At 60.7% G+C, this 17,101-nt stretch overlaps 1 protein-coding gene across 1 annotated transcript in view; it reads left to right on the forward strand.

Annotated features, from left to right (window-relative positions):
- The first annotated feature begins 7,369 nt into the window (after positions 1 to 7,369).
- Positions 7,370 to 17,101, forward strand: part of HS6ST1 (heparan sulfate 6-O-sulfotransferase 1) — a 50,196-nt gene continuing 40,464 nt past the window's right edge. The window contains exon 1 of the mRNA XM_010342239.3: positions 7,370 to 8,219. Coding sequence (XP_010340541.2) covers positions 7,693 to 8,219 — 527 coding nt within the window. The 5' untranslated portion in view covers positions 7,370 to 7,692. The remainder of the gene's footprint in view (positions 8,220 to 17,101) is intronic.

Genomic DNA, 17,101 nt, shown 5'->3' on the forward strand with positions numbered 1-17,101 from the left:
TATGCCTCAAATGGGGATGCAGAGTTTGACTGCGTTCTGGGCGGGGGCAGGCTGGCCCCCGACGGCCCACCAGGGCTGGGCTTTTCCCAGGACAGCCAGGTCTGCGGGTTGTGGCAAGGCCCAGGGTCCTGCCAACTACAGGCCTGGTGCCTGTGCCCGTGGCATGCCAAGCAGGCCCCACCAACCTCCCCCGGTGGACAGTGGCCATCTCACACCAGGGCCGGTGTTGTCCATGAACCTCGCCCTTTGCTCTTGCTTTGCAGCCTTCTGGGAGGCTCAAAGAATTCGGATCTCTGAAGACAACACATTCTCTAGGGGTGTGCAAGTAGGGACCAAGCAGCCCTGAGAGAGGGCCCGAGGGTGACGCGGAGCTCGAGCGCAGAGGGCAGCACCTGCGGAGAAAGCCTGTTGGTCCGGGTTTGGCTTTGGGCGCTCCGCTGGGAAGGGAGGCTGCAGCAGGGCAGGCACAGGCTGCCAGCCGTGGGCGCCGTGGAAAGGCAGGTGCAGCTCACTCTGCTACCCTCTCTACTTCTGTGTGAATTCAAACTCTCCATAAACAAAGTTAAGAAAGCAAATAGAGCCTAACAATTACTGGATCAGACTGGGATTACAGGATGGGAGCACATCAGGTTTTCCCTGCCACACAGTGAAACGGGCTCTCAAGAAGATGGGAGAAGATAAAAAGAAAAAGCACACTTTGGGAGGCTGAGGCAGGCGGATCATGAGGTCAAGAGATCGAGACCATCCTGGCCAACATGGTGAAACCCCGTCTCTACTAAAAAAATACAAACATTAGCTGGGCATGGTGGCGCGTGCCTATAGTCCCAGCTACTCGGGAGGCTGAGGCAGGAGAATTGCTTGAACCCGGGAGGTGGAGGTTGCAGTGAGCCGGGATCGCGCCACTGCACTCCAGAGTGGCGCCTGGCGACAGAGTGAGACTCTGTCTCAAAAAAAAGAAAAAAGAAAAAGAAAAAGCAATGATTGAGTTCGGGTCTCGACAAGGAGGCATAGACCCATTTCTCCAGCTCCGCCTGCTAAGTTCAGCTACAAACCCTGAAAATGGCACCAGAGATAGTCAAAGGAGGGCTCAGAAAGGTGGAAGAGGAAGATGAGTGTGTCGAGACCCTAGGACAGGAGGAACAGCCCAGCAGCAGGGCACCTTACAACCCCAGGCCAGGCTGGAGGCAGGGCTGTGTCCTGGAACCCAGGGCTCTGGTTTCCCAAAGGCTGGCGGTCGGCCCGGAAGTGGGAAGGTGGAGAGATGCCTCAACCAAGGCTCTCATTAGGGAGGGGACACTGTCTCCTTGGCCAAGTCACTATCCTGTGCTCGGCCTCAGCTCCCCGACCTGAGAAATGAGGGGATGATGTCCACAGGGCAGCTGGGAGCACTGAGTACCGGCAAGCACGGACGAGGCCAGCGCACGGGAGGGCCTGGTACACAGGGGAAGCGCATAGCTAGTTCTGAATATGCAGATGCTGATACGGTGCTTCCACAAATCCACAGCAGGAATACCTAGCCCTTGGCGTAGACAGGACTTTGGAATAAGCATTTGCTGGCTTATTCCTTACTGTGACTCTGTCAAGTAGGTCCCATAATTATCCCCACTTTACAGATGTGGAAACCAAGGCTCAGAGAGGTTAAGTAACTTGCTGAAGGCCACACAGCTGGTTAGACAGAGCCGGGGTGTGGACACATCACTTTTGCTCCTAATGACAACGCTTAACTTTGCGCTTAACTGAGGCTGAGACCCTCCTCCTTGGCGCACAGCCCACGTAGTCCCTCCAGGGACCAGCCTGAGGGTCACAGCAATGCCCCAACGCCAGTTACCCAAAAGCCAAAGTCAAGGGCTAATCACCTACTGGGGGGCCCTCGCCCAGCCCAAGTCTGGTCCAGTGCATGAAGACGGCACTGCAGTGCAGACGTGACAGACATGGACTCTGTGACCCTGGCAAGTGGCCTCATCTCCCTGTGGCTCAGCCTCCCTGTCTGTAAAGAGGGGCCCAGGGAGCTGCTGTTGATTATAGGAAAGGCCTCACAAGGGCTCAGCAGGCACTCCTTGCCCACAGGGTGGTCACCGTTGTCACAGACGCAGCCTGCGGCCCTGGGTGGAGCGCATGCCCCATCCCGTATGCTGACAGAAACCTGCCTCCCTCCCGTCTGCAGGCCCGCACAGCACCACGGCACCTTGTCACCAGCCCAGGCCTTCAGGCAGGTGGACGGCCTGGTACACCGCACACCCAGGCTGTGACCCTGTCCCTGGCTGCTGTGAGATTAGAGGAGATGCTGCAGCTTCCCACTGCGCCCTGGGCCCAGAGACGGACTCCGCCTCCTCCCACCAGGGGCCAAGGTCGCCCCTCTCCTCCTGAGTGTCTAATTCCCACGAACTCTCCTTCTTAAAGGAGGGCAGGGAGGGAAATGAACAGCAAGAATTTGTTCTTTTTGCTCTGCTATTTGGTGCAAAAAGAAACAAGGTCACTGAGAGTTTCCAGGAAGTACCAAGGCCAGCCGGGTTTACAGCTGCCTTTCGAGGCCTGGCCTGAGGACAGGTGAGCCCCTCCCCACACCGCCACCGGGGCAGGCAGGGCCCTCGCCATAAAGCCGCCATCGTGTCCCACCTCTGTGTCCCCACCCAGGGCCTAGAGCTCACCAAGACCCTGGGGTCCTACCCAAGAAGGAGCTTCCGTCAGAACAGTCAACTGACTTGTCAGGCCAACTGTAATCTAGTGACTCTTTAATGACCGTGGCAATGAATGGAGGTAAGAAGAGCAGAAGCCGGTGACGGTGACGGGGAGCATGGGGGCAGGCCGTCATCCCCCAGGAAGGGCAGTGGCGCCGGGTGAGTCCCACAGACAGAGCGGGAGCTGGTCTTCCCTCACCTCCACAGGTGAGTCAGCACGGCCCCAGGACAGCAGGGCGGGAGCTGGTCCCCAGCCCCTGTCTGGAGGGCACTGAGCACAGCCTTCCGGATATCAGGGCCCAGGATCGGGGCCTCCTTCGCCCACCCGGGCCCCGGCCCCTGGTGGCTCCAGACAGCTGGGGTGGGAGCAGCAAGCACCGCATGGTCGGGTGGCTTTTTCCAGACTAGACCATTCCACCCTCAAAAGGGCGGCTATCCACCCCACCCCACCCCCAGGGAACCTCCCCACCAGTGGGGCTTTTCAACTGCTCAGGGTCCTCTCTGCCCCCGCTGGGTGGGAGCCCCTCTGGGCAGAGAAAACAATGACAGCCATCTGGGAGGAGACCCACCGGCCACTGGAGCTGCGAGCAGTCTCCCCCCACCCCATCCAGGCTGTGGGCCCGCCTCAGCCCCGGCCGTTTAAAGACGTGTCCCTTGGGAAGTTCCAAGCAGAAGAACCAGGACGATGCCCTTGAAGCAACGTTACCAGGTCCCTGTCCTGCCTCCCAAGCTGGCAGAACCCGCCGGTCCGGCCCGTAGCCCAGCTGCCCGCGGAGGAGGGTGGGCTCCACTGGACAGACTCCGTATGCCGGCCAGGCAGCAGACCAAGCCCCGCGCCTGCCAGAAACCCCAGGCCACACGAGAGGGCAGGGGGTGGAGGTCACCACGCGGCAGGGTAGGCGGGCAAGGCCCGCAACGGCTCCTGCTGGGGCCGGGGAAGCCCAGGGCCCCGCTGCCCTCCGAACGGCTCAGGTTCTCCTGCTCATCGCCTCCTTTTCCCCTAAGGACTGAAGCGGGCCTGGAGGTCCTGCAGGGAGGGCGCAAAGAGCAGCGAGGCCCGGGGCGGGGAGGGAGGCGAGCGGCCCTTCCGAAGCCCGGGCCTCTTCCAGTGCGGCCCTCGAACTCAGGACGCCTGAGGTCCCCGGGCAGCGGCCTGGACGCGTCCCTCGGGCCCTGGGAAGACCGGGCCGCGTGGCAGCCCCGGCGTCCCGCGGGGCTGGAGGAGGCGCCCGGCATGGGGCCGCTGGGCGGCCAAGGGGCCGCGGGGCTCCCCGGAGGAGGCGGCTGCGGACCAGGGCTGGCCACCCGGGAGGAGGTCCAAGGCGCGCAGCCCGGCGCCCCCAGCCTGCCGCCGGGTCAGGGTCGAGGCCGGCCCCCCCTCTAAAAGTTTGTCCCCCAACAAAATCCGTCTCTGCGCCCCGCGTGGACAGCGGGACCGGCCTCAGGTGTGGTTGTGAGGACGCACGCGGCTGCCCTCCTCCTCCTCTTTGCAAACAACAATGGGCAGCCGCCGGACAAACGACGAGGGAAGCGAGCGTGGAAAATCCCCCAATTTTGCAAAGTCAACTGCGGGCGCTCGGGGAGCGGGCCGCGTGCTGCCCCCGCGCGGCCGCCCGCGGGACTGTGCGCCGGGAGGTGGCGCCGCGGTTGATCTCGTGGTTCTCAGACTCTGAGACCGCACGGTGGGCCGCGAATTAGGCTTCCTTCAGGAAGCCCGACTTGAATGCGGCTGGCACTGTCCGAGCAGGGCAGTGACTTGTTTTTCTGGGGCCATCACTGCCTGCCCCTGCAGCATTCTTTTACTTTTCTTTGCCACTAAGTCAGAGATCAGACATCAAAGAATTGGTGAAGTGAATCTTCAGGGGAAAAAGGCACTGAGCAGAAGAGCTGCGAGGGCTTTTCTCAGGACTCCGCAAGCACTCAGGGCTAGACGCTGCCCCCAGCAAACAGTTCACATGCACTCTCCCCGCTGGGGCGAACTTTGGCCACCCAGGAACAGATGACCCAGGAAAGAAAGGACACAGCGCGGGGAGCGCACCTCCTGGAGGCCTGGCTGTGCCCGCTGACCCCCTGAAACCCCACGCCGGCCCTGGCCTGTGCGTTTCTGTCCATTTTCCAGGACATGACATTGAGGACTCATCGCGGCGAGTAGCGAGAAGTGGTGGGGAGCAGCGTGATGCACGCTGCGCGCCAGCGAGGGCTGGAGCTGCATTCCACTCGGCCAGAGCGTCCACTGATGGGTGGCTCATCTGACTTGACTTTAAGACGCCGGAAACTCACCTACAGCCTTGGGGTCTCACGTGCATGCACAGGGCTTCAACCAGAATGGAAGACTGAGCAAAGTCCTATAGCCAACCAGGCAGATTTCCCTCCTCTTAAGAGAATTCTAGAAAGAAAGGGCTTCCGAGCTAATGTGGGTGCTCCCCATCAGCCAGTGTGGCAGGTATGAAATTTGATTAAACAGCTTCTTCAGGAGATGTTCCTCCGCGGGTCAGGCTGCTCTGGGACTTTATCACGGGCCATTCTTCCCTGCCTGGGCCTCAGTTTGGGACAGTGAGATCATCACAGGGTGGGGCCTTAGGAGCTTCTCCAGCTTTCCCTTGAGCACTCTAGGCCCGTGTTCCCCCTTGGTGGCAGTGATGGTCACCGGGCGCTGAGTAGTGGCCCGTGTAGACGCTCTCACCGCCCTCACTCCTGGCCTGGGGATCTGGGCAAGTGCAGAGGTGGGGGAAGGCAGGGTTCTGGGGCTTATAGCAGGCATCAGGATCCCAGCTCTGCTGACTCTCACAGGGTGAGAGTGGTTGACCCTGGAACCAGGGTCTTAACCCCTTTGAACCTCAGTTTTCTCTTCTGTAAATGGGTATCAGCCTACCCTGGCAGACTTGCTGACGGAATTGGAAATGACACCTCTGCAATGCCTGGCACCCAGCAGGTCTCCAAAAGAGCAGCCTTAATTATGATGTAGCACTTTGTAGAGCATTCTTATGTGGGCAAGAACATCTGCGGGGTGGACCGGGCAGCTCTGCTCCCCGAGCCCTCCAGGAAGGCTCCCCAGGGCTCAGCCACAGACTGCATCAAGGGGCTGCAGGCAGAAGCAGGCAGGACCAGGCACACTGCAGGGTGGCCCCACTTGTGTCCCACCAGGGCTGTACCCCAACTCCTCACAGGAATGAGTCACTTCTGGAGAAGCCTGACAAAGCTGCCCCCACAACCCTTGAGCCAGGGACAGTTTTAAAGCAGCCTGCAAGATGAGCGAAGGCTTCGGGGCCGTAGGTATCACTGAGAACCCCACGCCATGGATTCCAGGCTGCGCTGGGCTGTGTTGAGGGTGCTGCACCCGCCTGTCTACAGCGGATATCCCTGCGGTCCTTTTGGAAACTGCATGCCGCCTGCTCAGCTGGGTTTCGGGTGTGGGTTTTTGCAGCTCCCTGGGTTTGCTTCCAAGAGGGCTTTCTGGTGTGATGCTGCCTATGTTTAACAGCGTTACTGAGGCATAAGTGACCCCTGATCGTCGCTTCTGAACCCTAACAGAACAGAAGGTAGGGCACCTCCCCCACCACCCCCGCCTTCCGCCCCCAGCAGAGGGCTTGATGTGGACACTGGGGGCCCACACCTGGCAGCCAGACTGGCTCCCAGAGCCCACGCTGGCCTGAGCCAACACACTAGGGCCCACCCGGGCAGCCCTGCCGCTGTGAGATCCTGGCAGGTCATTTCATGCCCCAGTCCCTGTCCTGCGTTTCCAAAGGGCTGGGACATGAAATGACCTCGGAGTATTGTCAGAACCCAGGCAGCATGAGTGGGTACCTGGAGGGCGCCCCCACCCCACGAATGCCGCGTTCTTCCCAGGCTGGGCGGTGAGTGAGGAGTCCGCACCACCCTGCCCACACGTGAGCCAACGGGGAGCAAGGCCTCGGAAGCCAGGATGGGCCAGGGCCGCTGGACTCTTTGGTGGGCACTCACGGTTCTTAAGAATTGGCTCAACGTTTTACAACTTTTTCACTGGAGTATAATAAACATGGAGAGGGAAATTTGCACCTTGGCTGAAATTCCTTTCAAACAAGGAGGGAGACATGAAGCCGGTCCGCAGGCCTCTGCAGACAGCCCAGCATCTCCTCAATGCCGGGCTGCGGGGCTGCGGGTCGCCGTCCCAAAGCCAGCCGCGGGGTCGGGGGATCGGGCAGCAAAGCAAAGCCTCGCTTTCCCTCCCGGCCCCCGCGGCGCACGGCCCCTGCCGCCCTGGTCCCTGGAAGCGCAGCCCAGCCGGCGTTTGGAACTTCAGAGCCCGGGTGTGCAAGGTCAAGGCCTTTCCCTGCCTCGCGCGCTGCCGGGGCACGGGGGGGCCGGGACTTGGGGAGGAGAGGGGACCCAGGCTCCAGAGGCGCCAGCCGCTGAGCCCCGACTCCGCCCCAGGAGAGCCGCCCACGCCAGGGCTCCGCGCTGCCCGGTGGTGCCCCACGCCTCTGCGGGCGGAATCTGTTCCCAGTCCCCGGCTGCCCGCCCGCCAGCGGCCTCTCCACGGCCCGCAGACCCAGGTCCCGGCGCCTCGCAGCCGCGGCGGCCCCAGGCACTCCGGGGGCGGGGCCGAGGATCGGCGCGGGCGGCGACGGCAAGAGACGCCAGGGGGCGGGCCGGGGGCGGGCCGGGGCGGGGCGGCGGCGGACTGCGGAGACGCGGCGGCGCGCGGGGCGGCGCAGAGCGTTCTCGGCGCGGAGCGGAGCGGAGCGGGCCGGTGCAGGGGGCGCCGGGCGCGCGGTGCGGGCGGGGGCCGGGGCCGGGGCCGGGAGTGGGGCCGAGCGGAGCCGAGCCGGGCGTCGGGCCCGGGAGCCGGGGCCGGGCGGGGAGCAGCCATGGCGCCGTGGAGGGTCGGGGCCCGCGCCGCTGCGGGCGGCCTGGGCGCCGAGTAGCCGGGCTGGGCCGGAGCGCGGGCGGCGGCGGAGGCAGCAGCGCCCGCGCCCCCCGCCCTCCCAGGCCCCGCGCCCCGCGCCCCGCGCCCGGGCCCCGGCGATGGTGACACATGCGGCGGCGGCGCGCCGGCGGCAGGACCATGGTTGAGCGCGCCAGCAAGTTCGTGCTGGTGGTGGCGGGCTCGGTGTGCTTCATGCTCATCCTGTACCAGTACGCGGGCCCGGGGCTGAGCCTGGGCGCGCCCGGCGGCCGCGCGCCGCCCGACGACCTGGACCTGTTTCCCACGCCCGACCCCCACTACGAGAAGAAGTACTACTTCCCGGTGCGCGAGCTGGAGCGCTCGCTGCGCTTCGACATGAAGGGCGACGACGTGATCGTCTTCCTGCACATCCAGAAGACGGGCGGCACCACCTTCGGCCGCCACCTCGTGCAGAACGTCCGCCTCGAGGTGCCCTGCGACTGCCGGCCCGGCCAGAAGAAGTGCACCTGCTACCGGCCCAACCGCCGCGAGACCTGGCTCTTCTCCCGCTTCTCCACCGGCTGGAGCTGCGGGCTGCACGCCGACTGGACCGAGCTCACCAACTGCGTGCCCGGCGTGCTGGACCGCCGCGACCCCGCCGCGCTGCGCACTCCCAGGTGAGCGCCGGGGCGGCGGGATCATCGCGCGGCTGCGCCCTCAAGGCCGGGCCCTGTGCCCGTCGGGCTGTGCTGGGTCGGCCTGCCCTCCCCATCCCCCTCTCCTGCCTTCCCCAGCCCCCTTTCCGGCCCTCTTGGGGCCCCCACTCTCCACCACCCTTCCCGACCTGCCGGGCGCTGGAGGCTCCCAGCTCCTCTGCTCTGGCCGGCTCTCACGGAGCTTTCTGACCTCGCTCTCACCCTCTTCTTGCCTCGTGCTGTCCCATTGCCGGCTTGGCTGCGCAGCCACCCGGGTATTCTCCAGGGTTGCCACTCGCTGCCCTCGGGCCACCTCACCTGCTGTACGCCAGGAGGTCTGACCCGCCGGCCCTGGGGACGAGGGCTTCCGGGGGTGTGCGTGGCCCACCTGGAGTGTTGGCTTCCCCGTGCCCCTCCGGTGCTGTGGTCCCCAAAGTAGAAGTGAGAGTAGTGAGGGGCCGCCCCTGTGCCTAGGGTGCCTGCTTTCAGAGGGTGGGGGAGCTGCCAGGGAAGGGGGCTGGCTCTCCCCGCCTTCCTGCCGGTGTGTGCAGGTAGAACAAAGGCCCTGTTGACCTGGGGCTGGGGGCGGGGAGGAGGCAATGCCGCCTGTCCTTTCAGCGGGCCTGCCCGCCGAATTCTTCCAGCACAGGCTTGCCTGGAGAGAGGAACAAAAGCCAACGGTAGGAGCCACCTTCCCCAGGAAGCCACCACCCAGGTTGGGGGTAGCTGAGCGGGTCCAGGGAACCTGTGCTGCAGACCCCTTCCCTGGGATCCCACAGCTCCATGTCTGCGGGAGTTGGCGAGCACAGAGCTGAGCAGCAGTAAGGAAGCAGGGCATGGGAGGGTGCCAGGGCAGCTCTCCTGGGAAGCAGTGTGTGGGGGCACCTGGGGTGCTGCTGGGTTTCCAGCAGTTAAAGTTGGAGTTATTTTCCTCCTGTTCTTGTTGGTGCTCATCAGTCCTACAGGGATGCCCTGCGCGGCCTTCCTCCCTGAAGTCTGGGCTGAGAAGGGCCAAGTAGCAGGGCTTCCTGCCTGCCTTTTGTTTCTCTTCCAAATTTGCCTTGGGACTGAGTTTGCAGACTGGCTGGGGGTAGGAGGCTGGGCGGCTGCAGGCTTTCAGGTGTGCTTGGGGAGTCTCAAAGGTCTGGCCAGCCTGGAGCTGAGCAGAGTCTGAGTGACTGCTGCCCTGAACAGCTCTCAATCGTTGCTCTGTGGTCTCTCTCAGACTGTCAGGAAATTGGGGTCCTAGAGTTGGAGGAGCATCACACACACAGCAGCTCCCAGCTTAGGAGGTGATGTTCTGGGCCCCTTACACTTGGCAGTCACAGAGCTTCCTGTCTAGGGTCCCTGAAGGATTGCTTCCGGCCCAGCCCTTGGTCTGCTCTGCACAGATGCATATTCCTGCTGCAGAGCCCCCTAAACTTGGTCCAGCCGCTCTGTGCTAGACTGAGCTTGGCCTGGGACTGCAGCCATGCCCCCACTGGCCCTTCTGCCAGCCAGAGCAGTAGGCTCCCAGAGCTGGTGAGCGACCAATCCCAACAGGCGCCTCCCTGCCTGTTGTGGGTGAGAGGGTGGGGGCCGCCCCCTTAGCCAGAGGGCCGCCCCCTTAGCCAGAGGGACTTAACAGCTCGGGAGCTTAAGAGGAATGGAGTGCGTGGAAGCTTCAGGCTGCCAAGAAGCTGGAGCCTTTGAAGTAAGCCTACTCAGCAGAGGCCACCTCAGCCCCAGATTACAACCAGGATGCTCTTCCTGCAGCCCTGCGTCCCTGGGGGTCCCATGGGTGAAGGGCCTGGCCTCCTTTCTCCAGAGTTTGTCCACGAGAGTAGGAGGACCACATAAGGCCAATGGGCCCCAGGTGCTGTACCAGAGAGGCCCGGCTCCCCCTGCCCAGAGAGCATGTGTGGAGCAGAAATGGAAAACGCAGATGCCTCTCCCCGAGGTGGGCCGCCAGCCTGGAAACTGCCAGCTCAGCAGCATGCAGCCGGTGGGGAGGGGCTTCCAGGGCCCTCAGGAGACCCCCTCTGCCGCCCACTTTGCAAGTGGGTTGTGCCACCAGGCAGGTGACAGCGCCCCGCCCTCCCAGTCCCTCTTCTCCGCCTCCACTCCCTGCATTTATGTTACAGACACTAGGTAGATTGTTTTTTTAATGAGCTTCCTCTGGAGGCCAAGATATTCTTGGCTTTGTGCTTGCTGGACTGAGCTGCACTGAGGTCCCCTTGCCGAGGCTGTCCCACCACCTGAGTCCTCTGGCCCAGGCTGGGGCTGGGCTAAGCTGCTGTGCTGTGACAGTTGGGATGCATTCCTCCATCTGCCCAGGGACCCAGCAACTCTTTGTCAGGGGCAGTGCCCATCCCCTGCTGGGGTGCCCGGTGTTGAGTGGGCTTGGTGTCAGGAGACTCAGGTGTCACCCTGGCCTTCCCGTGATGTCTTCACTCTGTCTCTGCACTGCCCTCTCCTTGTTCTCTGGGAACTGAGACCCTCTTTTCCTCCTGTCTCTGCCGGCCTCCCTGCCCAAGGCTGGCTCCCGGAACCTCTCCACCAAGCCTCTCCCAGCCCCTGATGCGGTTTGTGAGGGCGCGTAGGCAAGGTGGACCTGGGGTGCGAGGCGGGGCCCATCCCAGCTGCCAGCCTCCCCATTGCACAGCGTCCGCCTGGGCTGCTCTGAGCTAGGTGTACACTACGGTGACGCGTGGAGGTGGACAGGTTTTTGACATCTTCCTGGAATATGGTTTGGAACTTCTAGCAGCTGTTGGTGCTTGGCTGCCTTGGTAGAGAGGAACAGGTGTGTGAGCAGAGTGCTGGCAGATCCCTCTTTGGTCCTGTGTTCACCGTGGGGGCTGCTTCACCTGCTGACATCAGCCAGAGTGCTTGTAAGACTGCCCTGGAAGGACGTTCGCTGGCTGGTCTTGGAGAGCCGTGGCCATCCCCAAGCAGCAGCCAAATGGCCAGCCATTCTGGGGACCACTGGGTTAGAAGGTCTCAGCACCTCACACTCTGCTGCTGTCACTCAGAGGGTCCCGATGGTGCTCCAGAGCCAGAACCTCCCTCCTTCCTCTTCCCGTCCACCTGAAGGCAACGCAGAGGAGGCACCGTCAGGGTCTTGCCCGGGCCACCCTGGAAATGTCCCTGAATTCATGTAGGCTTCATTTGGGGCCACAGAGGGCATCTGGAGCCCAAGTGTGGTATCTGGGCCACCTCGACTGGGGTCCCAGGCCCAGCTCACATCCTGCAGCAGGGCCTCTCTGGAGCCCTCAGTGGGTTCGCAGCCTCTGTGACAGACAGTGCTTCCTTGCAGGAGGATAGCAGCAGGACCCGCAGGTTGATGGTATGCCCTCTTGGTACCTACAGCCTCGTCTTTGACCTGTGCCCTTCCCCACCCTCCGTGATCCTAAAGCCTTGTTAGGTTCCAGGAATTCCTGGTGCTGGGCCTGTGTGCCCTCCACCTGGCACAGCTACTCTCCTACCCCCACTGTTCTGCCTGCTCCTCCCCTCCCTTCAGTCTGTGCTCAGATGCCTCCTCCTCCAGGAAGTCCCTTGGCTTTCTGTTCCTTGGCTCCCCTGTTGTCTCCGATGCCTCAACTGCTCTCCCGTCTGCCACCCTGGCACCTTGCAGAGTGCATTGGCACTGCTGTGGTTTAATGCCAAGTGGGCACTGCCCTCATGCTGGCACTATGAGAATGTTTTATTCTTGGACTCTGTCCCACCCTTTCCCTGTGACTCAGGTTCACAGTCAGTCTTGAGTGCCATGCTGTTTCCCGAGAACCTGGGGGGGGCTCCTTGGTGGGGTGGACCAGGTCGGGGCGGCCTTAGATGAGAGCCTTTGTTTCTGTGGCACACGACAGTTTCCACCTTAGCTTCATAATCCCTTTCTTATTTGAGATCAAGGGACAAACCCTTGTGATGGGGACAGGTGTTACCCAGAGCATGTGACTGGGGCCAATGAACAGGACCTGGGGACCGGGCAGGGGCTGTCACTGTCACCTGCATTGCCTAGAGAGGCCTTTGGTTGAGATGAGAAGGGAATCCGCGGTCAAGATGTTCCTAATTAGATTTTTACTAAAAACAGATTTTTTAAAAACCCTTCATTTTAAGCAGACACATGGTAAGGCAAACTTCCGAATGTTTGGCGACAGGATCGTTTTAGATGGTCCTCTGGCTTGGGAGGTCTTTTCTGCCATGCTGCTCCGGTGGCCTCCACACCAGCGCTTCCTGCCCTAGGCACTTCACACGTAAAACCTGGGCCATAGGGAGCCCTGGGGACTCCTGTCCTGGATCAGAGAATCCGATTCCAGAGAGTGCAGTGCCCACCTGGGCCCCAGGACCAGGGAATCCAGGTTTTTTTCTTAGTAGGAGTTCTGGCTGCCATGCAGGGGAGTGGCCACCTTGGGTCTGGTGTCCCCAAGGGCCCAGGAGGGAGGAGGAGCAGGGGCATGGTTTTGTCATCTTTTGGGACTGGGAGGCTTCTTTCACAACCCCCTTTGTTGTGGTGATACTGATTGTTTGGTAGATGAGTGGGAGGAAAGCATGAGGCAGAGGGAGAAAAGGAAAATCATCCATTCCCCATGCGTAGTTTTTCCGCTATAATTGAAGCCATCATATAAATTACACCGTAAATGTTGTCTGTTGTCATTAAAACTTAATATTTGAGTGGCTGCAGCTGCTCCGCTCCGTGTGCGCCACTGGCTGGCGGTGGCTGAGCGTGCAGGTTGCCCGTTCTGGGCTCTGTGGGGACTACTGCAGGACGCGTCCTTTTGTGTAAATATTCTGCATAGCTCCGATTTCCTTTGGAGATTCCTAGGAGTGAAATTTCTGAGTTGAATAGTCTGAATGTTTTACTGCTCTTGGTACAAATGTTACCTTCCTTTTCAGAGCACCCACTCCTGGTATGTTCCCAACTGTGCTGTGAGTGCCCGTCTCAGTGGCACGCTCGTTGGTACTGAATATTATGTGAAAAAAAAAAATTTTTTTTATTTTTTTTGAGATGGAGTCTCACTCTGTCCATAGTCTGGAGTGCAATGGTGTGATCTCAGGTTTCTGCAACCTCTCCCTCCTGGGTTCAAACACTTCTCCTGCCTCAGCCTACCAATTAGCTGGGATTATAGGCTCCTGCCACCACACCTGGCTAATTTTTTTCTATTTTTAGTAGAGACAGGGTTTCACCATATTGACCAGGCTGGTCTTGAACTCTGGACCTCAGGTGATCCGCTCACCTCCGCCTGCCAGAATGCTGGGATTACAGGCATGAGCCACTGTGCTGGCCTATTGTGAATTTTTTTTTAAATTTATTTTCTTAAATCACCAAAAAGTGCCAGTCTTACGGTTTTTATTGCCAAGCCTTGCCCAGTAAGTGCCCTCAGGGTGGCCCATCTGTGTAGGGTGCTTGGGAGCAGCCATGCCCAGTCACCCACATGCCCCTACCTGCTCACAGGTGGCTGCATTTCACCCCTGCCGAGAGAAGAGTGCAGCTCCCAGGGGCCTGGAGTGTACTCGGGGTGCCATCACCATCCCATGTGGCATTTTGCAGGACTGAATTTCCCCTCTACAAGGAAGAGGCTCGACAGGCCATGGGGGCATGCAGGGAGACAGGGGGGTGGCTCTTGTCCCCTGAGCACTTAGCAGGCACTTGGAATGGGTCATCTTGTTTGGACCCAACAATCCCATAAGACAAGTGTATGAAGATGGGCCTCATTTTCCACACAAGGAAGGCAGGGCCCAGAGAAAACAGAGAACATGTCAGTCCCTCTGTCAGCCTGGAGGGCCAGGAGCTAGCATGTGAACAGCTGTCAGTGTGTCCTGAAGACTGTGTGCTGCACCCAGCCCTCTGCTCACCCGACCCTGCACGGGCGTGTAAGACTGTCCACAGGGGAGAAACAATCACCGCTGGCCCAGCTCAGCCGGATGCAGAACACTAGGTCTTCTGCGAGCTGGGCAGACACGGGCAGTTTCACATGTAGACCTGTGCGGTTGCCTTTACTGGAAGACATCTGGCAGCCTTCACCCAGAGCTGCAGGACAGGCGTCACACTGGGCTCTGGGCTCTGCAAAGGAAGCGAGGCTGCCTGAGGGTCAGCCCCCTGGCAGCAGAGACTGCCCATGGTGGTGCTTGGCTCCTGGGGCAGTGTGGCCAGCCCCTTCTGCCACCTCCCCATAAGATGGGTTGTTCTCAGGTGCTGCCCTGGTCCTGCACTGCCGATGCCACCACTAGCCCGGCCCAGGGAGGATCAGCGCGTGGGAGGCAGTGCTGTGAGCGTGTGTGGGTACAGGTGGGTTTAGGCCATCCTTCTGCTCCTGTGTCCTTGCTCTGCCTCTGGACCCAACAATCCCACAAGACAAGTGTATGAAGATGGGCCTCATTTTCCACACAAGGAAGGCAGGGCCCAGAGAAAACAGAGAACGTGTCAGTCCCTCTGTCAGCCTGGAGGCCCAGTGGGAAGGAGGTGGGAAACCCGGGAATGTTTCTAACCCCTCAGCTTCCTCTCTGGGTGCTGTCACCAACCCACATGGCATTTTGTGAGACTGGATTTCCCCTCTATGAAATACTGTGGGGTGTTTCTGGGTCAGACCTCAAGCAGCAGGGAGGCAGCAGGACTGGGCTCAACCCCCGCTTGATGGTGGCGTGTGGTGGGTCTTCTGGGTTTGAGGTGGGAAGAGCATGAGAAGCCGAGCTCGGGGGAGCAGTTACAGAGTGGTGGTAGCATGTGAGGGCCAGTCACGGGAGCCCTGCTGGAAGGCTGTGTGATTCGGGCGGGAGGCAGGCTCGGGCCATCCCCTGCCAGCTGCTTTTCAGGCACTTCTCTGCAGCCACCTGGACACTCACTGGCACCTGCTCTCCTCTTTTTGAGGCCCACTCCACAGCAGCACTTAAAGGTGAGGTGACATTTTGCTTACAAAAAGGTTTTCATCTCTTAAGACTCTTGTTCTTGTCTTTTCAGAAATTCCGTTGGCTCTCTCTATGAAGATTTGCTATCTGTTTTAGGTTTGGGTGGGGTCTGTTATGCTGAAAAATTAGTCCTAGCCCTAGGGGATGAGTTTGTTCCAGCCAAATGACAGCGAGCTGGTGACAGCAAGAGGTATGGCCTGCAGTACCCTGAGGGGGTGGAGAAGCCTCCCACACACAGGGTTTTGCAGGATGCATGGGTGTAGAATGGAAGCAGCACTCCGAAAGCACAGTTGGGTTTCAGACACATCATCTGAGACCCAGCCAGTCACAGCAAGAGGGCAGTGGAGATGGGCGGCGTGAGTGGAGCGGGGCCCCTGCCTGCAGGCCTGTTGCTTTCTGACTGTGGGACTCGTGGCCTGTTCGTTCCTTTCCTGAAAGTGCCCCTTTCCTAGTGGGGCATTGTCATGTACGCGCCCACACAGGAGCGTTAAAGTGCTGATCCCAGACCATCAACCCAGGGTAGATGCTGTCAGAGGACATTTAGGGTCAGCAGATGGGCAGAGGGAGGCTGTCCAGCCACCAGAGACCACACGCATGCTGCCCCAGCTATGGTGTGAAGCTGGGGCTGTTTCCTTGACCATAGAGTGAAAACCATCCAGGACAGCTCTCCCCTCCATGCCACCAGCTGCTCCTGAGCCAGCTCTGTGGGTGCTGGGAGCTGCGCTAGGGATTCACACCCGTCCCTGCCAGCCTGTGGCCTTCTGCCGCGATGCCTCTGCCCTGAGCTCCCTCCCGGGCACAGGACCTTTGGGGCCCCACACCCACCCGTTGTTGGTCCTTGATTCCTTGACTCACGACTCGGCGTGTGCTCTGGGGCTGAGGCCCACCTCCCTGGGGGATGCTGGTGGGGGTGACACGCTTCAAATTCCACAAGGCTGCCTCGGGAGCTCTTGGGTCCTCTCTGCAGACCGGGCACTGAGGCTGCAGTGGAGGGCAGGGAACCTGGAGGGCCTCAGCTGCCTGCTCAGGCCCTGGGCTGTGCATTGGGTGGGCTTTTTCTGGAAAGCTCTGCTGGAGGTCCAAGGAAGAGAGGAGTGCCCTGGACAGCCTCTCCTACCTTGTGGCTGGGGCCAGTGGGTCTCATGGGCCCAGGTAGATACCCGCCTGAGCCTCAGTCTTCCCATCTCTAAAAGGGTGTGTCAGTCTGCCATTTTGTTCTGTAGAGGAACCAGTGTATTAATTGTGACCCCTGTGACCGCATGGCCACTCATAACCCCTTAGCATTCTGCAGTCTGGTGTAGGGCCACTTCCTCATCTGGAGACAGAGCTGTCAGCAGCTCTCCACGTGCTGCAGTGAGGCTGGCCTGGGGGCCAGGGCATCAGCGGGAGGCGGCTCCCGACGGCCTGCACCTGGCCTGTCTTTGAAGGCCACACGTGTCCAGCACAGCTGCTTAGGGTTGTTTACACGGAGAATGTTAAAAGGCCCAACAGGCGGGCCATCAGAGCAAATCACTAATTGTCTGGAAAAATACAAACTGGAGAGATTGAAACTCTGGAGTTAATTGTTTACGAAGCCTTAAAGGCCACAGAGGTCAGTGGCCGTGGGTGACCGCCCCCGCTGGTCAGGATCCCAGCTGTCCCTAGGAGGGGCTGGCCACTGGTCAGCCATGCCACTGCTCAGAAGCTGTATCATGGGAATGGCTAAGCTCTGGGGCCAGCCCAGTTTGCTTTCTAGATCTGGCCCCATTTCCACCTCATGGAGTGACAGATGAGAGCCCAGCAAGGAGTCCACTCTGTGAATTCCACACCAACCTTCACCCTCCACAGCAAACAGGGACAGAAGGTTCTGTGGGTAATCCAGCAACAAGGAGGGCAAGAGAGGCTGGCCAGGACCCACCTTGGGGCTGGGGAACCCCGGGACCATGCTGGGGAGGCAGCAGAGCAAAAGAGGAGCCCCAGGCTTTGCAGCCAGACCAGCTGGGCCA

The sequence above is a fragment of the Saimiri boliviensis genome, chromosome 5, assembly GCF_048565385.1.
Source record: "Saimiri boliviensis isolate mSaiBol1 chromosome 5, mSaiBol1.pri, whole genome shotgun sequence".
Classification (NCBI taxonomy): Eukaryota; Metazoa; Chordata; class Mammalia; order Primates; family Cebidae; genus Saimiri; species Saimiri boliviensis.